Source organism: Bombus terrestris, chromosome 18, assembly GCF_910591885.1.
Source record: "Bombus terrestris chromosome 18, iyBomTerr1.2, whole genome shotgun sequence".
NCBI lineage: Eukaryota > Metazoa > Arthropoda > Insecta > Hymenoptera > Apidae > Bombus > Bombus terrestris.
In genome coordinates, this window is record NC_063286.1 from 4,536,325 (window position 1) to 4,561,094 (window position 24,770).

General features: G+C 35.1%; 1 protein-coding gene, 2 long non-coding RNA genes and 1 pseudogene across 4 annotated transcripts; 3 read left to right on the forward strand and 1 right to left on the reverse strand.

The window, feature by feature from the left end:
- The first annotated feature begins 6,032 nt into the window (after positions 1-6,032).
- LOC125386928 lies at positions 6,033-6,214 on the forward strand (annotated as a pseudogene).
- A 2,120-nt stretch (positions 6,215-8,334) lies between these two features.
- LOC125386859 lies at positions 8,335-16,271 on the reverse strand. The gene is made up of 2 exons (XR_007227334.1): positions 15,862-16,271; positions 8,335-13,118 (listed from the first exon to the last, which is right to left on the reverse strand). It is a non-coding gene; the product is annotated as an uncharacterized LOC125386859 (long non-coding RNA).
- Positions 14,861-17,935, forward strand: LOC100646611 (chymotrypsin inhibitor). Its single transcript, XM_048414028.1, has 3 exons — positions 14,861-14,997; positions 17,440-17,537; positions 17,687-17,935. The coding sequence occupies exons 1-3, from the start codon at positions 14,946-14,948 to the stop codon at positions 17,765-17,767; spliced, it is 231 nt and encodes a 76-aa protein (XP_048269985.1). The 5' UTR covers positions 14,861-14,945; the 3' UTR covers positions 17,768-17,935.
- A 3,000-nt stretch (positions 17,936-20,935) lies between these two features.
- LOC105666995 lies at positions 20,936-23,074 on the forward strand. 2 transcript variants are annotated; one of them, XR_007227412.1, is made up of 3 exons: positions 20,936-21,547; positions 21,937-22,119; positions 22,250-23,074. It is a non-coding gene; the product is annotated as an uncharacterized LOC105666995 (long non-coding RNA). The 2 variants fall into 2 exon arrangements; XR_007227411.1 differs by having other exon boundaries at positions 20,937-21,588.
- The last annotated feature ends 1,696 nt before the right edge of the window (positions 23,075-24,770 follow it).

Genomic DNA, 24,770 nt, shown 5'->3' on the forward strand with positions numbered 1-24,770 from the left:
ATCCTCCACACATAATTTTTTTGATGTCACATTCATTTCACACTCCTGCTCGGACAGCCGAGGAGGACGGACGTGTCTAGACGGTCGTCCTCTCCAGGTATAAGTGAATAGTGAAAAAGTGCTCCAAAGTAATAGTTTTTTTTTTTTTTTTTTTTTATTTATTTATTAAAATTCACAATTTGTCCAATTTGGACATTTGGTGGAATTTTTTAGCGGTTAAATTAGCATGTTGGTGGCTACCCCCAGCGGGGTACCATCCTCGTGTTTCTTAGGTTATGTCCTTTATAAGGTCTGCTGGGTGCTTCCTTTTTAGTCTTCTGTCCATATTTATGATTTTGTATGTTTCCGCAGCTAGCCGGTTTATGTGTGTTGCTATTCTTGATTTGTATTTCTCGGAGTATCTGCTAATTTCTTCCTTGACCGTTGGCATTCCCAGGTCCCTTCGTATATCTTCGTTTCTGACGTACCAAGGTCCGTTTACTATTGTTCTGAGGATTTTAGCCTGTATTACCTGTATTTTGTTTATATGGCTCATTGCTGGCGTCCCCCATAGTGGTATTCCGTACGTCCAGATTGGTTTTATGATAGTTTTATATATTTTTAATTTGTTTTCTGTGCTTAGTTTGGATTTTCGGCTTGTTAGCCAATGCATTTGTCTCCTTGTTTTCTGTATTTTTTCTACTATTGATTTGATGTGTAGTTTCCAGGTGAGTTTTTGATCTAAGTGGAGTCCTAGGTATTTGACATGCTTTGTTTGCGTTATATGCGTGCCGTTCAATAGGATGTTTGGTGGTATCTTTTTCCGTAGCGTGAATGTAATATGGTTGCATTTATTGGGGTTTGCTTTTATTTGTTTTTCTTGTAGCCAATTTTCTATTTTTACGATATGTTCTTGTAGTATTTTGACTGCCGTTTCTGGGTTAGTATGCCTGACTAGTATAGCTGTGTCGTCCGCGAATGTCAATACTGTGCTGTTGGTAGTTGTTGGTATGTTCGCCGTGTATAATGTGTATAGTATTGGGCCTAGGACGCTTCCTTGTGGTACCCCGGCCTTGATGTCTTTAACTTGAGAATGTGTGTCCTTGATTTTTATTACGAAGGTTCTGCTGCTTAGGTAGGATTTTATTAAGTGGTGTATTTGCTCCGGGAATTGTTTCCTGATTGTTTGTAGTAGACTTTCATGGTTAATTTTATCGAATGCTTTCTCTATGTCTATAAAGAGGGCTGTGCAGTATTCCTTGTTTTCTAGTGCTACTATTATTTCGTTTATAAGCCTGTGCATTTGCTCTCTCGTGGAGTGTTTGTTTCTGAAACCAAATTGGTGATCCGGTATTAGTTTTTTTGTCTCTATTATTGGTTTTATGCGGTCGTATATTATCTTTTCCAGTATTTTGGAAAATACTGGAAGCAGTGATATTGGTCTGTAAGATGCAGTTTGGTGCGGGTCTTTGCCTGGTTTATGTGACATTTTGATCTGTGCTAATTTCCATGGTTTGGGGAAGTATTGAATTCTTAGAATTGCATTGAATATTATTGTTATTAGTCTTATTGCTTTTGGCGGAAGGTTTTTCAAGATTTTACCATTGATTAGGTCGATTCCTAGCGCTTTGTTGTTTTTTGTTTTATCAATTATGTTTCTAATTTCTTGTGCCGATGTTTTAGGTATGGTGTATTCCTTGTCGGCTGTGGTAGTAGTGGTTTGTGGATCCTCCTCCGTATGACTTTTGAGGTTGCTGTTGTTGATAATGTGTGGTGTGAATGTGTTGCAGAGGTGGTTGGAGAATTCTTCAGCTTGTTCTTCGTTGCTTCTTGCCCGTTCTTCTTGTGTTATCTGCTTTTCTGATTGCCGGGACGGGTATTATTGGCTTCCTTATTTTTTTCGTGGCTTTCCATAGTGAATAGTTGGTGTTCTCGTGTGTGGAGAGTGTCCCTATGAACTTTGAGAATTCGTTATCGTTGTGCTCCTTTATTTTGTTTTTTATTTCCTTTGCAAGTTTGTTTAAGTGTTTTTTGTTTTCTCGGGTTCTGTATTTTTGCCATTTTGCTTTTGCTTTTCTTTTTTCTTTGATTTTGTCGAGTATTTCTTGCGGGATTGTTATTGTTTGTCTGCTGGTTGGTTCGGGAGTAGTGGTTGTCCTTGCTGCTTCCTGAATAGTTGCTGTCAATGTTGCTACTGCCTGTTCTATGTGTTCAGGAGTTTTTAACGGGATGTTGCAGTTTATTTTGCTTTCTATTATTTCTTTGAAAGTTTGCCATTTGGTGGTTTTATTGCATAGTGTTTCTGGTTTGCTATAGTGAATTGGTTTGTTTCTGTATTCAATTATTATGGGTGTATGATCGGAGCTGAGCTCGAGGTTGGGTGTTATTTTTAGTTTATTTGTGTTTAGTCCCCTTGTAACTGCAAAGTCCAGAAGATCTGGTTTTTTGTTCAGGTCAGTCGGCCAATGTGTCGGTGTTCCTGTGGATAATATATTGAGGTTATTATTTCTAATGTATTTTTCCAGTGTTCTACCTCGAGGTGTAATGTTTCTTGACCCCCAAAGCGTGTGCTTTGAGTTGTAGTCTCCCGCTGCGATGTATTTGTCCCCTAGGTCCTGGAAGTATTCTTCCCACATTTGTGTTGTTATTTTGTGTCGCGGAGGCATATATACTGCTGACAACTGGAAGTAGTTGCTGCTAGTTTGAACTGTAACAGTGGTTGCTTGTAAATATTCTTTGTTAACTTGGCTGTGTAGATAATGTTTGATATCGTTTCTGACTATCACTGCTGTCCCTCCGTGAGCTTTTCCTGAGGGGTGTTTGGTATCATATATGGTGTAGTATGGTATTTTCAAGTAGCTTTTTGTAGTGAAGTGTGTTTCTGAGACAAGTAGTATGTCTATATTGTTATTGTATATGAATGTTTTAATTTCGAGGGCCCGTTGTTGCAGGCCGTTTGAGTTCCAGGCTGCTATTTTTAGAGTATCCGTTTTTATTTTTTGCTTAGCACGTTTGTAATTAGTTGTAGCATGACTGTGATTTTTTGAGTTTGCTGTTTTAGTACTGCGTTTTGTTCGCTTATCATTCTGGTTAGCATTTCGGTGTTCTTTATGGATTGTTTGAGCAGTTCTTTGATTTCTGCAGTGTCATTGTTACTATTGCTGTGGTATTGGTTGTGTGTATGTGTTGATTAGCTGGTTATTTGAGCATAGCTTAGACCACCAATGGTGTTGGTGCTGATAGGTTTGGTGTTTGTAGCTTGCTCTGTACTTGGAATTATTTCAGGATTTGTGCTGTCCTGTTGGGATTGTGTGTTAGTGATTGTTCTGCTTCGTAGCGGCGGGAACAGTTTACGTTGTAATTGTTTTCTTACTTCACATCCTTTATAGCTGGCTGGGTGGTTTCCGTTACAGTTGTAGCATTTAACCTCCTCAATTTTTCCCGTGGATGGGCAGTGTGTCGTGAGATGATTTTTTGCGCATTTAACGCATGCCGGGGTTCTATTACAATAGTTTTTGGTGTGTCCGTATTGTTGGCACCTTATGCATTGTGGGATTTCTTTTTTATATCTGGGTGGCTCAACTTTTACTATTGTGTTTAGTAATTTTTCTATATCGTATATTTCTTTATTGTTGTTTTTAGGTTCTAGTTCAACTAGGAATAGCGGTAATGGTTGTTTGGTATCGTATTTGTTTATGTTATTTATTGACCTTACCTGGTGTCCTATTTTTGCCAGTTCTTCACTTATTTTTCCAGTATTTGTTTTTGGGTGTAGTCCCCTGATTACTGCTTTGTAGCTTTTGTCGGTTTTGAGCTGAAAAGTGTGATATGCTGCATTTTTTTCCTTTAGTGATCTTGTAATTTTTCTGAATGTTTCTGGGGTGTTGGTTTGCACCTTCACCTGGTCTATTTTTATTTGTTTGATGATATAGTTGTCTTTCCCTGCGATGTTGTTTAGTAGTTCGATTAGGGGGTCAATTACTTTTGCGTCTACGTATATCGGTGGTGGTTTGAGAGTACGGTTTGTCAGACTTTCCGTTGGGTCCGTTGCTGCCTATTCTGGCAGTGCGCTAAATGGATTGTGCAGCTTGATATCTTGTAGCCATTGTTTTTTTTCATGTGTATCAATTTTCCTCGCGCTTGCGAGCGGGGTTACCTTCCGTTTTATGCTGGAGGTTGCCACCGTCCAGCTTTCTTCCTGGTGTATTGACATGTTTTGCTCCCCGTCGGATTGTGTTGTTTCCATAATATCATCATTTTTCTCTACATATGTAGAGTCTGTAGCTATATTTATGAAAAATGTTTCACCGGAGTTAATTATTTTTATTGGTGGAATCTGCATGATTCCACGTTTTGTCTATTTTTGGCGTTAACTTTATCCCCTTCTCTTCTCTCTTGCCGCACTTTCACTGGAGCACTGTTTCGCACGTCCGTTTAGGTCGCCTGCCCAGGCGGAACTGATTACTTGCGCGTAGCTTCGACTACCAAAGGTGTTGGTGCTGATGCGTTTAATGTTTATTGCGTGCTCTGTATTTGGTATTGTCTCGGATTTTGTGCTGTCCTGTTGCACTTGTACGTTAGTGTATGTCCTGTTTCGTAGCGGCGGGAACAGTTTGCGTCGTAATTGTTTCCTGGCTTCACACGCTTTATAGCTGGCTGGGTGGTTTCCGTTACAGTTATAGCATCTAACTTTCTCTATTTTTCACGTGTATGGTCAATGTATTGTTAAATGGTTTTTTGCGCATTTAACACATGCCGGGGTTATATTGCAATAGTTTTTTGTGTGGCCGCATTGCTGACACCTTATGCACCGTGGGATATCTTTTTTATGTCTAGGTGGCTCCACTTTTACTATTGTGTTTAGTAACTATGTTATATCATATATGTCTTTGTTATTGTCTCTAGGTTTTAGTTCAACTAGAAATAGCGGTAATGGTTGTTTGGTATCATACTTGTTTATGTTGTTTATTGACCTTACCTGGTGTCCGATTTTTGCTAGTTCTTCGCTTATATTGTCGGTGTTTGTCTTTGGCTGTAATCCCCTGATTACTGCTTTGTCGCTTTTGTCGGTTTTAAGCTGGTAGGTGTGATACCCTGCATCTTCATTCTTTAGTGATCTTGTCACTTTTCTGAATGTGTCTGGGGTGTTGGTTTGCACATTCACCTGGTCTATTTTTATCTGTTTCATAATATAGTTATCTTCCCCTGCCGTGTTGTTTAGCGGTTCAATGAGGGGGTCTATTATTTACGCATCTATTTATATTGGTGGTGATTTAGCAATGCGGGTTGTCGGAATTTCCGTTGGGTCGATTAACCGCTCCTTGGATTCGAATCGTTCCCCTCCATTAGCGCTATTTTTCCCTTTCTCTAATTCCATCCTGTTAACGCTTCGCAAGAACTAGGTTACTTTGGCCACACACGCTTTTTCTATGTAAACTAATAACCGAAGGACAGACGAGCTTGTTTTGCTTAGTTTCTAACCAGGTTTTTTCTTCACGATACTACATTATATATATAGTTAATTATAATTATAACATATAATGTATAATAATGTATAATACATCTAGAGGCTAATTAGAATACTTCCTATGATAGACATTGCCACATTAAGAGTCAAATACATTCCAATGTGCTGAACCCGGGGGGACGGCCAGCTACGCGCGTTAAAGCCCAGAACTCATGGCGTCGCCTGGCGTGGCGAGTTCGTATCCTCGGCATTAAGAATTTGCATAACCATTAGTCATCTGAAACCGTATTTCACAGAGCTAAGTATGAGATAAGTATGAGATACCCGAGCAACAGGCAAAACTGGTGGGCCCCGCCGTTGTCGTATGTTGTAGGTGTATCTTCTGGGAGTGCACCTTAGTAAGTTTGATGGGTGCTTGAATTTGTTAAGCACTCAGGGGCCCGAGGACAACTCGCGCACTGGTTACCCGTCCCGTCCGTGGAGGTTTTAGCCGGTAAGAATCCGGCACTACCTTCTGCCGCCCACACAAGGTGGTAAGGTGTCTATGAAGATTTCCTCCACGAAAAAAAAAAAAAAAAAAATTTTTTTGTAGCATGAAAGGAGAGACGTTTAACGCTTCCCTAGACAAGGATGGAACACATATATAAATGGATTCTACCAAATGTCCAAATTGGACAAATTGAGAATGAAAAGTATTAAATAAAAAAAAAAACAGTTATAGATGGTAAGGCACTGTCGCCTTTCGCCGGCACTTACCAGATTTTTTTTGGAGGGACCGCGGAGAGCTTCCGCTATCCTTCCGAATGACGAAGGTGCTAATAACTTTTTCTTACTGGCGTATAATCTTTATCAATCTTTGCTTGTGGCAAATGATCTTTACTGCTACATCATTTTCAGCATTGGATTTCGAACAATATATTAGGTGCGAATCTAGATGTTTGATGCATTGACATCATGTAAACAAAAACGAAATAGATCAAGAAATTTGATATACAACATAGAATTACTGAGTAAATTTACGCTGTTAATTATCATATTGCAGACTTGAACAATATAATCATAGGCAAAATTAAGATACATAGTTAGAAAGTGGTGCCACTACTGACATTCTGAACTTGATAACCTTTTCCACGTAACCATTTGCAATGTTATGAATGCCGTATTCAGTCATTTTTATTCTGTATTACGCAGTGAGACATTTGTTTCGTATAAGCTATTTAGGATTGTATCTGAAGCTGTAAGTAAAGCATATCCAAATTGTTTTATTGGAAATAAATGTGACATCAAAAAAATATGTGTGGAGGATTAGTCGAGGATAGATAGTACGAAATAACGAGAGCGAATAATTGCTGTCGCAGTCTGTCAAATATATTTCGAATAAATAAGTAATTAAATAGATTATATTTCGCTGTGGCGCTTTTGATGCTTCAAATACCTACGAAATGTTAACTTCTACCAAAGAATATGTAAGCAATAACACGATATATAACGAAGCATTATTAGTATAATAATTACCTTATTGATATTAACTCTGTAGCGGCACATGAGTCATTGAAAGGTCGGCAGGGACTGGTATTGTTGTGCCTTGGAGTGCCAACGTTGTTTTGCTTTGCTAGGTCTATACTATCGGTCGATACAAATAGACGAACGTCCTCTCTAGGACGATCATTATAGCAAATCATTATAACGAGTCATACAGTGGAATAGCAAACGTAGAGTTGAACAGTAGCATTGAGCGAGCGACGATCACAACCGGCATACACTATCTCTGTACTTGTATTTAAAGTAATTTTCATATACACTGACTATTACAATTTCATCACTTGTCTCTTTAATAAACCAACCAACCACCTCAGCTCGTAATTTTTTGAATAAGATGCGACATGTTCCACACAATCTATATATTCCTTGTCTTTGTTTTCAAACTGAACAGTACCTAGAAGTTATCTACAAATCCGGATATATTCCATCTGAAGCGTTCATTTTCTAAGTTCACTTAGATTTAATGCAGCATAAGAAATATTTACCGATTATGCTTATCACTGTACGACAAATGTTTGTTATATACTCATAATAATTATTGTGCCGATTTAAAATATTCATAACCAAGGTTATATACATATATAAATTATATATTATTATTATTATTATCATTACATTTTTATTTGTATTTGTTATTTATTATTATTATATTTATATTATATTATTAGTATTATTTAATTAATATCACATAGTATATAATAGCAATAATATTATAATAATATAAATATAATAATAAATAAAAATAATATCGTTGAAGAAGGTTGATCGTGTGGTTTAAATGACGAGATATCTCAATATTGAAAACCGTCAAATATATTTTAAAATAATAGATACAGAGAATGTTCGGTAAGACGCTCGGTACTAACTGATTCGCTAATAAAATCGCTCGAGACTGAGACTGAAAAACTGGTCATGTTACGATCGCGTCCGTTTATTTATACTAGTTAGGAGAAAGTCGGAAATTTTGATTTCGTCTTTGATCGACGGTTGCACGTAGCCGTGACATTGTTTTGCTCGGAGTTTATTTATCGTTATGTTTTGTGCGTCAAGACGGTGACCATGTCCCGAAGCGAAACAACAACATGAGTCGCTCTCGATTCGTATCGTCCTCTGACTCATGTGCCGCTACACAAACATCGACTAGACGCAAAAAAATCCCCTTTTTACGTTCCTCTTTCTATCTTAGAAACTATGCCTCGTACGTGAAATGTTGTAACTAATAAAATTATCTTTAAAATGAGCTGTCTTACGCTGCGGTAAGTCCAATTGTTAGCTTGTCAATTAGTAAAATGTGCGTAAAAGTCCGTTTTTTAAAAGGTTTGTCATTTTAATTAAAATTGTCTTAGTTTAAAATTAAGAATAAAATTTATTCTGAGATTGACTTTGTCACAAGTAAGTGCCAGTCATAACAAAATAGCATGCCAAATTTCGAATCGATTCCTTTGTTAGTTTTTGCACAATCTGTCAATTCCCCAAACAGCATAAAGACATCTTGTGTACGTCCGAGAACATCTCAGTTGAACGTTCTGAATATTTCCATATACCGAGAAGGTGCACACATCCCCTGTGTGTGGAACATTCTGAATATGATCTATATTATCATTCTCAGAACATTTTCCGAATGCTCGAAAATAATAATATTCTCTATATTTTCTATTTTTACAGGGATTTCAGAGATTTATTTTATTTCATCATAAAATAGCTAAACGTCTCTCCTTTCATGCTACAAAAAAAATTTTTTTTTTTTTTTTTCGTGGAGGAAATCTTCATAGACACCTTACCACCTTGTGTGGGCGGCAGAAGGTAGTGCCGGATTCTTACCGGCTAAAACCTCCACGGGCGAGACAGAACAGTAATGTGGATTTCCTAATTGTCGGAGACCCACCCCTGTGTGTGTTTACAACACTTCGGACCTTATACAGCGCACTTCCAGAAAGTACGCCCACACAATACACGCAAGGGAGGGGCGGCCGCTTGCGTGTAGTGTATTACTAACCTATTAAAACAGACTGGGACCTCTCCGGTCCTTTGTACACAATATCTTAATGACTCAGGATTCGAACTCACGGCGCCTCCTCTGCAGTTCTGGGTTTCTCCAAACTTAGCTGGCTGTCCCGCCGAGGTTTCAGCTGATTGAAAAGTATTTCATTCATGATGTGGCAATGTATATCATAGGAAGTATTCTAATTAGCCTCTTGAAGGAGATGTACATTGTTCGTAGCCCTCTCAAAATATAAGGGCTAAAGGGGTAAATAATTCCCTTAATTAAATCATTATTATTAAATCTATTATGAAGCTCTTAATGATATATTTTTGCTGCTATTATATTTCTTGTAGTAAGAGAAGGCCGTTCTAATTCCTCTTCTAATGCACTTATTTTCAAAATGCTTACCCTTGGGTTTTCCACTGCACCGGCAGAGATTTTATAACATATGGGATTAGCATATGTTATAAATAGATCTAATTAATAATTTGTAACAGAAGATTTTAACCTCAAGATTTGGGTCCGATGCAAACTATCTAATTTGCAACAAATGACTGCAACGGCAATGGGTTGGAAGAACAAGAAAATACATATGTATGTATCCTTCTTTTGTGAAACAGGAGAACTTTATTTATTTCTCTCCTTTTCCAACGGCACCGGAGCGATGCCCTGCAATAAAATATCGCTCATCTGCACCGAGCTTTAAGATATACGAATAAAAGTGTTTTTATTAGCCAACATAGGCTTACATATCCGTTAGCAGAATTTTCGCTTGTTTATTACAAGTTCTGTGCGTATTGATACAAGCGACGGGTGTGTACATCGCAACTGGTACCACTGTGCGATTGGCAGACAGACGATATAAATATCGTCCATTTGATTCGGGTTTAAGAGCGCTTCAAACGAACCTGTGTACGACCTTCGTTGTCGACCGACGCTTCGGTTGAAGAAATCCGACGTTAAATTGGATGAGTGGCGCCGGTCGACTTTTCCAACCATCTAGAACTTTGAATTCTTCGTTTATTATTTAATTTGTACTTTACAATTTTTAGCTAAATAACATGTGGATGGCTACTACCAGCGCAGTACCATTTTCGAGTTTGACTATTTTATTTCTTTAGTGAGGTCACTGGGGTGTTTTCTTTTTAATGTTCTTCCTATGCGAGTTTTGCTGGCTTTATCAGCCAGTTGGTTTGGATGTGTTTCCGTTCTTTCCTTGTATATTTTGCGTATCTGCCGAGTTCTTCTTCGACCGTTGGTATTTTTAGGTCTTTGCGTATATCCTCGTTTCTGACATACCAGAGGGCGTTGACTATTGTTCCCGGTATCTTCGATGTAGCGACTTTAGTTCATTTATGTGTCTCATTGCTGCTGTCCCCCATAGTGTTATTTCATACGTCCAAATTGGTTTTATTACCGTTTTGTAGATTTTTAATTTATTTTCCATGCTGAGTTTAGAATTTCGATTAGTTAGCCAGTACATCTGTCTTCTTTTTATCCATATTTTGTCTAGAATTAATTTAGTATGTAGCCTCCATGTAAATTACTTGTCCAAGTGGAATTCTAGGTATTTAACTCGCCTTGTTTGTGTTATGTGCGTGCTATTTAATAGGACATTTGCTATTCAGACCGTCATGAAATACTGTAACGAAATCACGCACGGAGGAAAGTTGTTTAGCGGCTTTCTCAGAAACAATTTTGTTGTTTCTATATCATAAACCATGCTAGCCCCTGACATTATGATTTCTTCTTTGTTTCTGTAGTTAGCTGCTACAGTTATTGCTATGGTTTTATAAACTGGTAATTTGTTGCTCATGGTCAATTTAGATTTTCTTGCTGTAAGATACTGCAACGATTTTCTCATTATCATTAGGTGTTTAATGTTTTCCACTCCAACTTACGATCCAAATGCAGTACAACATATTTAGCCAAAGTTGTTCGTTAGATTTCCTGATTTAACAATTTAATCTTATGAGATTCTTTTTTTTTTAAAGGGAAGGCAATGTGCAAACACTTGTTTGAGTTTAATTGGATTTTGCTATCTCTCGTTAAGCGTGCTACATTGTATAGGTGCTTTTTAGGTTTCTTGTTGCTATTTTAATGTTTCCGTGCTTGTTTCTATGTCGCATGCTTAATTTGTACCTTACAATTTGTCCAGCTCGACATTCGGCAAATTTTTCTATCTTATTTTCAGACGTAAACCTAGCGAAGGAATAAGTTTCCGTTTCCAGCATTGTTAGCTATAAACGAAATAGAAAATGGGTTCGAGGACACTTTCTTGTGGAACCGTACATTTCTTTCAGAGAGGACACCTACATTTCTAATTTTAACATAAAAATACCTATTCGTAATGTAGGAGAAAATAATTCCATATGTGCCATTCAGCAGAATTGTTTATAACTTTCTTAAAATCCTTCATTTTATCACATAATACATAAAATCATTCAGACTGTAGCGAAGGCCTTTTCCACATCGAGAAACAACGCGGTGTATTATTTTCCTCCTTCCGTTGATTTAATTACGTCGCTTGTCATTCTGTGTATTTACTTTACTGTATTCTGATTCTTTCTAAATCTAAATTGTTGGCCTAGGATCAGGTGTTTAGCTATTGGCGGGCTAGCCAGCCGCGCTTCTTAAGTCTCGGGGCTGAAGACAACGCATAGTGAGTTTGTAACCTCGACATGAATATTTTTCGAAAGGATGGAGAACTCCAAATCTCTCTCACAAGCCAATGTACAACAGAGGCAATCCCAGAGTGCTCCCTTGCGTGTTGTGTTTGTACTTTCTGCGAGCGCTTGGTAAAGTTGCTTGGTAAGCACCCCTCAGGGCTGACCATCACTCGCACAAATTCCTACCATCCTGCCCGTGGAGTTTTAGTCGGTAAGAGTCCGACACTGCTCTGCTGTTGCTGCAGCAGTAAAGCGACCATGAGGATTTCTCCACGTACAAAAAAAGAATGGTATTTAGCTATTATTTCATCCATTCATATTCTGTCAATTGTCTTCTCTACTATTTTGGATGTTGGATTCCATCAACATATACATTTAAACTATAATGTATTAGGTTGGCAACTAAATGATTGCGGATCTTGTCATTATCACCTAATGACAAAACCCACAATCACTTAATTCCTAACTCAATAGTACAGGATTCCTCTTGTTTCTATCCTATTCGTGGCATGCAGAGAATTTCTGCAAAAAAAAGGTTACTCGTCGTATCGATAGCTGGTTATGGAATGGTTGGAAGAGTTTTTGCAAAATTCCTGAGTAGGAAAAAATAAGAAAGGTTAAAAGCCTGACGCTGCTGGTGGTGTCTCTCGTCTTCGTCTCGTTCAACATTTACGTCCGGCTTAAAATCATCCGTTCTTACACAATGGTTGAAAAAAGTGATCCACACTGTGGAATATTATCATTAGCTGTTGGCGTTTCTACTTTTATGAACGTATCACATACCTCACTGGTATCATAAATTTCCTTGTTGTTTTTGTCTTATTCAAGTTCAGAGAGAAACATTGACAATGGTGTTAATGAGACACTTTTGCTTAAGTAAATTATGTTGTGTAGCTTGTGTCTCCTTTCCAATAGATCTGTTTCGATATATTCTATGTCAAGTTTTCGGTGTTTAATTTACTTATAATTCTCAATGAGAATTGATTGTAAAAAGTCTATCAAATAAAAAACAAGTAAAAATTTCGTGTGTAATTCTTTCATTATCACTTTTACCATCTTTGTTTAGTAGGTATAATAATTTACATTTTTATTTTTTAGAATATTTCTTACTATCCTATATGGGTCTGAATCGAGCTCTTGTTGTTTCATTTGTTCTTCCAATTGTTTCATTATATGTTTTTTGATTCTTATATGTAGTTTTAATGTTTCCTTGTTTTATTCAATTTACATTACATTTAATGTATAGTTTTTGATATAAAAGTAGAATGATTTTGTAAATTCTCGTCACTGAGGTTTCGTAATGTTATACGTCTGTTTGACGTTTACGGATCTTCTAACCACTTGATATTGCTTTTCATTGGTTAATTAGTCTTATTTTCGTACGTGAATTTTCCAAATCTACTTTTGTTCCCCTTTTCCTTTTTAGTCTGGGTAGCTTCCATTGCATATTGATAACTTTTCCATTTCCGTTTGTCACCTAAAAAAGTATTAAACGTGTGTTGCAAAACGTGTTTTTTCCAAAAGATGTCAAAGCTTTTGAAGCATTTCTGAATAATATTTTTGAATTTGATAAATTTACAAATTTATATCTCCTCTTAATTTTTAACTCTCCTAGTCTGCCTCTCAAGCACTACTGATGTGCAGCGCTCTACTCTTTTTAAAATATGACACTTAAAAGCTTTTTTTTTTATTTGCTAGAATTTTACAATCAATTCTCATTGAGAATTATAAGTAATAACTTTTAATTATAGTAACAACCGATTAATCGGCTATCGGTCGGTAAGCGTCGGCGAAGATAAACCGATTAATAGGGTGTCGGTCGGTAAAGTGCTAAAAACTTGCAAGTCGAAGTATAATAAGTTGGAGTTGCCGGTCGATTTTCACAATTGAAAGTCGGAGCGTTAAATGTTAAAAAATGAAAATAATTAACATTAAATTTGTATTTTGTTCAAAATTTTAATCAACTTGTTCTTTATATATTCTTTATATATATCAATCGTAATATCAATTACGATGCTCATAATGACAATATTACCACTTATAGTCTCTGTCTTCATTTCTAGTTATAAATTTCTATCATTCTTATTTATTGTTATGAAATTTGCATATCAAACTATTTGTGAAAATTATATACAATGAAGGTAATATTATACACGATGGAATACAAAATTTTGTTTAAAATGTATCATCATGTCATGTTAGATCGTATGAATTTGTATCGAAAAGATAACATTTTTTTTTTATTTGAAAGAATTTTAGAATCGATTCTCATTGAATATTACAAGCAAATTATTTTGTTGTGCTATAACTTGAATAATAAATGTTTATCGTATGTTTGATTCCGGTTGAATCTAATGCTTAATTCTAGAAAAGATAACATGTATGTAGATTAATTATCTTTCAAAACGTACACTGTGAATATCGGTGCAAAATTTTTCATGATTTTCCATGAATTAATATATTTTGAAATCTATCGGAATTATTTAGATATTTCTGCTTCTTTCGTATTTCTGTAGATGTATTGAGCGGATGTCCTGAATTAGAATGTTCTAAAACAGTGTCTTTCTGTGATTTTTTTAGAAGGGAAAGAGAGAAACGAAGTTATTGAATTTTGGCATATGGTTTTATATATATTTAACGAACACAAAAATTTTGTTTTAAAGTAAACTAAAATAATCATAACAGATTTCTAAGCCTATTTCATGGACTACAGTTTTCAATCGGCGTGAAAGATCCACCTCGTAATTCTTGATTGAAACGAAAAACCGAAAAAAGATTTAATTATTACATATTTTCCTTTATTACCATTCCATACCTCAAAATTCAATAATTTCGTTTCTTTCTTTCTCTCTTAAATAAACCTGTTTTGCTTTTCATTCTAATAGAATTTAGAGAACGAAACATATTTCTTGAATGAATGACGTATTATTATTGGCTTGGCGACTAAGTGATTGCGGGTTTTGTCAACACCACCTGGTGGCAAAATCTGCAATCACTTAATTGTCAACTCAATGGGTGTAAACAAGTAACTACAATAAAACTTAATTATATAAATAATAAATCAGCACGAAAAAATGTCAATATATGTTAATACAGCAAAATGCTGATAAAATGTAAGCAATCTGTTTTTAATCTGTTATTCATTCTTTCACGACGTATTGTTCGTCGCCGTATAAATCTTATGTAAACAATACCAAATGTAAAAAGGTAAACAGGATATCTCAGGCTATATAAAAACAGCCACGGACTAAATGTCTATTACATTCAGACATACCATCCAACGAATAGCATACATATAATCAAAATGTATCGCTTCTTTCTGGCTTTGTTCGTCATCATGGCAACCTATTTTGTTTGTAAGTATCTACTTTGAATAATTATTGAACTTGTTTGCATGTACACACGTAAAGCGTTTAGTTGTGTGTATTTTTTTTTATTTGGAAGAATTTTAGAATCAATTCTCATTGAGAATTATAAGTAAATTATTCTGTGTATTTTTGAAAAAAAAGAAAAAAAAAATTCTGCATTTTATTGGAAATACCTATATTCAGTGAAGAAAGTATAATATGTTAACTAGCATTGTATAGTTTTATTAAAGAATATACTGGATAGATAATAGTTGTTATTTTATTTAGATTTTTAATATTTATTATTGATGCAAACAAACAAAATTTACATTTCTTGTTGCCAAATAATCTAAACAGAACTGTAGGATAAGAGAAACAAAATTATATACATGAAGTTAGCCACACGTAAATTTATTATCGAATTCGTTCTAAATGAATCATCAATCAAAATTGCATTCGTTTCTATTATTTTTATCATTCTTTTTCTAATTTAAGATATTGTTCTATTTAAATAACATTCGCAGTTTTACAACTTTATTTGTAACATATACTTTTGTCAAATGATAACTGTCTCCAAAATATATTTTACATAACTTTTAAATATCGTATAAATATTTAAGTGAACGAAGATAAACGTGTAGCAGACTGTGGAAAATTTCTTGTAAGAGTAGTGTTCAACATCGAGTCTGAGTCAACTATGAGAGAATATTGTAGTATCGCGGAAAATACTAGGTATACGATTTCTTTGATACTATTTATTATTTGTTATTTATTTTACAATAAATTAGTTATACAGATATTAATAAGACAGAAAACGATGGTTGTTTAATATGGAACTAATTGTAACAATCTTACTCTAACTTGGCTACTCACGCAACTGGACAACGTCAACAACTCAACCTCTCAGCTACGCTAGTAACTCATGCGACTCCGCAATACTAACAACTCTACTCTCAACAACGCTAACTTCTCTCGCAACTCGACAACGCTAACTCTAACAACTCTACTCTTCGACTCCTCGACTAACTCTGACCTCTCGATCCACTCTCACTTCTCGATTAACCGCTCCTTGGATTCGATTCGTCCCCCACCATTAGCGCTATTCTTCCCTTTCTCTAATTCCATCCTGTTAACGCTTCGCAAGAACTAGATGACTTTGGTCACACAGGCTTTTCTATATAAACTAATAACCGAAGGACAGACGACCTTGTTTTGCTTAGTTTCTAACCAGGTTTTTTCCTCACGATACTACGATATTAATTTCAAGTTGAAGATATTAATTTCTAGTATTACAAACTTGAAGAGATTTATTTATTTAACAAGTTTAAAAATGTCTAATATCATTTAAATGAGTCTGTCATATTAATTTTAAATTAAAGATATTAATTTCTAGTATTACAAACTTGAAGAAATTCATTTATTTAACAAGTTTAAAAACTTCTATTATCATTTAGAAATGAGTCTGAATTATTTATGAGAGAATATTAATTTTAAATTAAAGATATTAATTTCTAGTATTACAAACTTGAAGAAATTTGTTTATTTAACAAATTTAAAAATGTCTAATATCATTTAACAAATGAGTCTGTCATATTCATGAGAGAATATTAATTTTAAATTAAAGATATTAATTTCTAGTATTACAAGCTTGAAAAGATTTATTTATTTATTTAACAAGTTTAAAAACTTCTATTATCATTTAGAAATGAGTCTCAGTCATCTATGAGAGAATATTAATTTCAAATTAAAGATATTAACTTCTAGTATTACAAACTTGAAGAAATTTATTTATTTAACAAGTTTAAAAACTTCTATTATCATTTAACAAATGAGTCTGAATTATTTATGAGAGAATATTAATTTTAAATTAAAGATATTAATTTCTAGTATTACAAACTTGAAGAAATTTGTTTATTTAACAAATTTAAAAATGTCTAATATCATTTAACAAATGAGTCTGTCATATTCATGAGAGAATATTAATTTTAAATTAAAGATATTAATTTCTAGTATTACAAACTTGAAGAGATTTATTTATTTAACAAGTTTAAAAACTTTTATTATCATTTAGAAATGAGTCTGAGTCATCTATGAGAGAATATTAATTTTAAATTAAAGATATTAATTTCTAGTATTACAAACTTGAAGAAATTTGTTTATTTAACAAATTTAAAAATGTCTAATATCATTTAACAAATGAGTCTGTCATATTCATGAGAGAATATTAATTTTAAATTAAAGATATTAATTTCTAGTATTACAAACTTGAAGAGATTTATTTATTTAACAAGTTTAAAAACTTTTATTATCATTTAGAAATGAGTCCGAGTCATCTATGAGAGAATATTAATTTTAAATTAAAGATATTAATTTCTAGTATTACAAACTTGAAGAAATTTGTTTATTTAACAAGTTTAAAAATTTCTAATATCATTTAACAAATGAAAACAGTAACCCAGGCGAGCTGCCCAGCTAACGAGGAGTGGAATGACTGCGGTACTGCCTGTCCGCTGACTTGCGAGAATCCCAATCCTAGAATTTGCACATTGGTTGGTATTTAAAGTCTATCGAAAATGTGTTAAACATATTATTGTCTCGTATAACATAAAATAATACTACAGTACTACATACCAATAGTTATTTAATCCTAAGTTACTTGTATCGAATACAATAGATTAAATATTATTTTATATTTTAGCAATGCGTTGCAGGCTGTGAGTGTGCACAAGGATATGTTAGAAACGAGTGGCAAAAATGTGTTGAACCGGATGATTGTTAATGAGACAAAAAAGATTAATTTCTCTGGAGACGACGTAAAAGAAGGACTATTACTCTGACTATTATTGAATTATTTTCACAAAAATTCCCTTTCATTGAATAGAAGTCTATCTAATATTCTATTTCATATATGCAGATATCAAATAAAACAGATTAATCTATATGCAAATTGGTTTTACCTTCTTTTCTACAATAAAATTTCAGTTTAAAATAATATAGTATAGATACTGTAAGAAATTGCAACTATTTTCCAAAGATTTCTAATAATAATTTAATTATTTATGAGAAACTACAAAGCAACCTTTGTTAGAAAAAACCTCCGGCTTTTCAACTTTGTAGTAGTTTGTAGACCTCTTACAGTTCTGTACAACTTCAATAAAAATATCAGGCAGTCTTTTTCTTACTAAATTAAACTATCCTTTTTCGTTATTTAATTTCACGATCCTGTCTCCATCTTCGGTGTTCGTAACCGATATGTGTGTAGCGCCACTCGACAGCAAACTTCCCAACGGTTTCTGTCCTGTGCCTTGCTACACAAAGACCCTATCCTTCGGACAAGATGATTGCTAGATGTCGAAACATCTTCATAGCATATTTTTAACTAGCCTAAGGACACGCTATAGATCCTAGGACTTCTCTAGCTAAGGTTCTTCAAACGAACAAATAGTCTTTGTCCTAGCATTCCCTAAATTTATTACCAACCACGAAAAGATACGGGAAATGTGGATTTTCTTACGTATAACGCTTCCCGCTAGCTTCCTTCCTCAACCTAGAGATTAACTGATTAACAACCACGTCGATTTCCCTTACTTTCCTAACGAAGGTTTTCCTCGACGAATCATAGACACAGCCCATCATAGTTTTCCTCCGCAGCCACCCACTTCATGCGTTACTCTAAATGTCGAATCTTGGGTTCCTTGAATTATATTTAAATCAAAACGGGAGTTGCTGCTACCAGAAATAATCCTTAACCCTTTGAGTGCTGTGGGCGCATATAGGTGTCTGGCGAAAGCTATCGGTGTGGACTAAGGACATATATATGCGTTTTCTGTAAGTGCCCGGCATGGACTAAGGACGCATGTATGGGTTTTTCAATTTTTCCGAACACCTACGCAGAAGTAATACTATTACGTTTATGTGAAATAAATATAAATGCATTCCTTACGGCAGTAAACAAATGCCAATAGTGGCTCGTTATTGTTGAAGCGGTCACCACTTGTAAGAAAACTCTACATCTGGTTTTTTTAGTTTTCTCAGGCACTGAATTTTTCACACACAACTAAATTATTAACTTGTGTTATATTTACTAAATTTAGTTTTCTAGTTTATTGTTTTCTAGTTTATTACCCAAATTCTAGTTAACTGTAAATTTCAATGTTTATAATAAATAATTGAAAATAACTAAAAAATAACGCTCTTGAATCATTTAATCTCGTGCAAAAGAATTACTATAACTTATTACAATTTGCGCTTTGAATAGTCAATCAACAGAGTTCAGTCTAACGAAAAAGTATTCCGTCCACAGCGATCGTCAGCGCTAGACGCGAGATAGGCCGCGAGTATTCAGCACTTAAGGGTTAACCCCTATAATAATAACTATATAATAGTTGGATTCTCGTTCGTTAATTTTTGAAACTAGGCAAACGACTGAATGGAATGGTTTCAAAAACTTGTTGCATCCTTCTAAAGCTTTTGAATTTTGAATTTCCAAACTGTTGTATCTTTGATCTTCTGATTTATTAATATAACAGTATGGGTAGCGTTAACTGCCGTATCAATTCGTCTGGTAAATAAACTCCCACGTTCAAGACTCAAGTTTTCCTAGAATAAATAAATAATTTTAATATCCTCTTGATTGTTGACAATAATAGTGTAGTATCGTGGACAAAAGGCCTAAGATATCGGCCGAACCGTATACAATGTCGCGAGAGCCGCGGCATCGTCGGGTACATCAATGTGTCCTTGGTCTTTTCAAGTGAACAGTTTCGTGGAAAAGGCCTGCGTGACCCTGGCCACGGGCGTTAACGGGACACGTGCGCGATAGAGCAGGAAAAGACAAAAGAGACGCTAAAGACAGTGTTAGTTGAGACGCCGGCGAGAACGAATGCAAAAGGCGTACAGTGTGAGTTGAGAAGCGAGAGCGTGCGAGGGCAGAAGTCGAAGACTAGAGTTGTAGAGTTGTAGAGTTGCTAGCGTTGTAGAGAGATCGAGTTGTTGCGTTATAGAGTTGCGAGAGTGATTTGAGTAGAATAAGACTTTTATGTTTTAGTTCAAGTTGAACATTTATCGTTCTCCGTCCAATTAATCTCTGTTATTTTTATTTATCTTAAATAAATAGTATTAGGAGAATTTTACAAATCTAAATTATCCTAATCCTATCCTTTTTCGCGATACTACAATAGTGAATGAATAATTTTATTCGAGTGCACATATGGTACAAGTCTGAAATTATTGAAAAAGAGAATGTTACAATTTTTAGATTTTTACCTTATTTATATGTATGGTCGTTGTTGATATGGTATAGTTGTTGGACTGACTGTTGTTACTCAGAAATTAGATTAAAAACAAGTCTCAGCTTCGCAAAGACTTCTGAATTTGATAAACCTTTTGAGTGCTGAATACTCGCGGCCTATGTCGCGTCTAGCGCTGACGATCGCTGTGGACGGAATACTTTTTCGTTAGACTGAACTCTGTTGATTGACTATTCAAAGCGCAAATCGTAATAAGTTATAGTAATTCTTTTGCACGAGATTAAACGATTCAAGAGCGTTATTTTTTAGTTATTTTCAATTATTTATTATAAACATTGAAATTTACAGTTAACTAGAATTTGGGTAATAAACTAGAAAACAATAAACTAGAAAACTAAATTTAGTAAATATAACACAAGTTAATAATTTAGTTGTGTATGAAAAATTCAGTGCCTGAGAAAACTAAAAAAACCAGATGTAGAGTTTTCTTACAAGTGGTGACCGCTTCAACAATAACGAGGCACTATTGGCATTTGTTTACTGCCGTAAGGAATGCATTTATATTTATTTCACACAAACGTAATAGTATTACTTCTGCGTAGGTGTTCGGAAAAATTGAAAAACCCATACATGCGTCCTTAGTCCATGCCGGGCACTTACAGAAAACGCATATATATGTCCTTAGTCCACACCGATAGCTTTCGCCAAACACCTATATGCGCCCACAGCACTCAAAGGGTTAACTCTCGACCAATTCTTTACTCAACTGCAAAGAACTGATCGACTCTCAACTGAAAGCTGACAGACTCTAAGTGGCTATGCTTATTTATACTACAAACTATCATGGGATAATTGTCATGTGACCGTTTATTCCACGAATACGCGGAGTTTCGACACGTAATTATTTCTACGGATGCTGCAATCTTCATTTTTGCTGGTGTCCTTCCAAAAGTCTTAGGATTTCTTTTCTCCGCTGATGTGGTTTTCGTGGATATGTTTTTCGACGTCCTTGCTATTGCATTTCTCTTGCAGTTTTAATTTCCTTGTGCCAAGGTTAACTTCTGCTGATGCCGATATTTGATTCTTTGGCGCGTGCTTGTCTCTGCTGATGTTACATGAGAGGGTCATAGTCGCTCAACTCCCGTTGTTTGTTTATCTTACTGTGTATTGTGGTGGGGAGATCGTGTGTGGGGAGCGAAAGATGGCGCGTGTCAGCGGACGTCTCATTCAGCCAACCGCGCGCCACAGCGAGTTTCCCACCGTGCTCGGACAAGACAACCTGTAACGCTGTCCATCGTGCATTGTTCCAAGTATCGAGGACTAATATTCACTACTTAACAAACAAAGAAGTGTAAAAATTATTTAAGTGGTTAATTACATTTCGCGGTGACGATTTTATTTAACGATTCCACATGTTGTTTATACAAAACATCAAATTAAAAGTATAAAAAAATATAGATAAAATTGAAAACGTTAAAGATGATTAAAGATAAACGCGACTTGAACGTGAAATTAAAAATTCATAATGCGTTTTAATATTTTTTTACAGCATGGTATCGTTCCACTATAACTTTATTTAGTCATAACTGATAGTGTAACTTTTTAATTAATTTTAACACCACTAAATCGGTGTATTTTATTATATACTGTACTTTATAAAAGTAGAGAAAGTGGTGCAATTAATTGGGAACAATTCCAGGTAAACAATAATTGATAATAATAACGACAACAACAACAAAAAATAAAAGAAAACGCGTTACTAAAAGGGAGGCTATTGCCTTTCATCGCAGCCAGAGGTCCTATCCCACACTCTGTATCGCGAAGTGGCGATACAGGCACTTACCGAAGTTACCATAACCGGCGAATATCTGCGTCATACCTGGTAGGTGAAATTACCCTTGCATAGGGCTGTAGAGACGGCAATCAAAATTTTTGCCTTTTTTCTCTTATCTCTAACTCTGACTCTGACTCTGATCCTGATTCCATTCATGATATATTGTTAACGTTTACAGACCAATATTACTACTTCCTCTATTTTCCAAAATACTAGAGAAAATATATACGATCGTCTAAAACCAACAATAGAGAAAGAAAAATTAATACCAGATCACCAATTTGAATTCAGAAACAAACACTTCCCGATAGAGCAATTGTACAGGCTCGTCAACGAAATTTTACTAGCAATAGAAAAGAAACAATATTGTACAACCCTCTTCATGGACATTGAGAAAGCATTTGACAAAGTGAACCGTGAAAGCCTCTTACAAACAATCGAAAAACACTTCCCGGAACAAATCCACCACTTACTCAAATCATACCTAAGCAACAGAACCTTTGTAGTAAAAATACTTTGTTGTTTTTGGCTCGTTGATGTTCTATAAGGAACATTGGTAGTGGTGTCGATGTGCTGTTCTTGACCAGTTTAATTATGCTATTTATTTTGTGTCCTTCTTCCATTAGGTCTGTCAATATATTTTGTGCCAAGTTTTGTGTGCAGTCCCTTTATCACTATCTTAAATTTCTTTTCAGTCTTTGGTTGGTGAGTGTAATAATTTGAATTTTTTATTTCAAGTACTTCAATCACTGTATGCATCTAAAGTAAATTTTTGCAGTTTGACTTGTATATCTTTTAATTATTTCTTTAAAAATTACTTGGGTCTGTGGCGGCACTCGACCTCGGAAATTTCCAACGGTTTCGCGGCACAAAGCGCTATGTCGACAAGCCTTAGGTGTCATCGATAATCTCTACGGTTCCTTCGCTGAATTTTTGGGAGTCCGCACACGCGGCAGTCGTCGCGGGCTTCTAACAAACGCGCGCGATATCGATGGCCAACAAAGAAAAGAATCGGTGTGGCTTTTGAATCAAAGAGATTCAGTCTGCCCCGAGCTGCGAAGTGCGAAGGATTACGCGAAACGAGCGCTGATAGACGAGTAGTCGACTTCCTATAACCTGCATCAAGCATTGATCGTTACCAAGCATTGTTAATTGTTAATTGTTGTTTGTTGTTAGTTGTTATTGGACGTCAGTTGTTACTAAGTTAATAAACGCTTTTTTTTTGTTGAAACATCTGAGCATTCCTTCTACACCTATCACGACATACCACTTCAGGTCTTACAAGCTTATTTAGTGTTTTTATTAGTGGGTCAATATTAGGAGTTTCTATGAAAAAAGGTGGAAGTTGAATCACTAAAGAATTAGCTCCTTCTATATTTTCATCATTTAGATTTTGGAATACGTGATATCTTTTATTGCTATATTATTATTCTTAGGTCTTATTTTCGTGCTTGCATCTTCAGTAGTTGTTCAGTAGTTGTTCTTTTCTTTCTTGTTTGATTAATTAGTTTCTATTGCTCGCCAACGGCATATTCCATTTCAATATCCTCAGCCGAAATATCTGTAGAGCAGTTATATATAAGTTATGATTGTTTATTTGCCATTATTGGCGTAATATTACATACATTTTTTAAAAATAGAAGTATACAGTATTTTATACCATCCAATGCATTTTTTAATTCTCTACAAAAAAGCATTAAGGTACTTGGATCGAAAAATGATTGATTTAAAAAATATTGTAACTTTAATCTTATTAACCCTTTGTCCTACAACGAGTGAGACTCATGGTAAGAAATATGGGCCAAAAATAACAAGCACGAGTCTGACTCGTGGTACTTCGTTCAAGAAAAAAAGTAAACAACAAGTGTCAGACTCGTGGTTCAGTTCTCGATATTTTCTTACTTTAGTTATGTGTAATTTTTTGTTACGTTCGCACGTTTAGTTTATAATTCCTTAAAAGAAGTAAACAACTGTGGAGGTGATGTGAGGACAAGGATAGCGCGAAATAACGAAAGCAATTATTGCTGTCACAGCTTGCTATATGTATTTCTGGTCCTTAAATAGCTCTACGTACACTATATACAAGTACTATGGACATACCCGTTAGCGCTGATAATTTCTGTGTACATTCGCTCCATATTGTATTACGTACTGCCCGCCCGCGAACGTGTCTGTTTATTTATACTGGTTGGAGGAGAGTGGGAAAAATTTGAATTTGTTCTGACCCGACGGTTGCCTGTAGCGGCGACATTGTTTTGCCCGGAGTTTACGTTACTTGTATTCTAACGGTCTTGATGCTCCGGGACAGAACAATAACATGATTCGATTTGTCCTCTAAATCATGTGCCGCTACACAACACTTGTACCTACCATGTCAGTAAATAGAAAATCTAAAATTGATGATAGTGGTGAGAAGTGTGTTATTATTGCGGACAGTGATTCGGTAGATCCTTCTGATAATGATAGTGATAATGATATTGTGTTTCCTATTGTGTTTCATTGTTTCGAAAAATATCACACAGTTGAAGATTACTAATTTTCTACGAGCTTTCTCAAAGCGTTATTAATTTAAACTAAGTATCAATTTATAAATTGTTACTGATACATTGTCATTGATACATACGCTTTCAAATAATAAATTGTTTTTCAGTGATGAATCGATCATAATTACTTTCCAGACATCTTAAAAGAATTAGTTG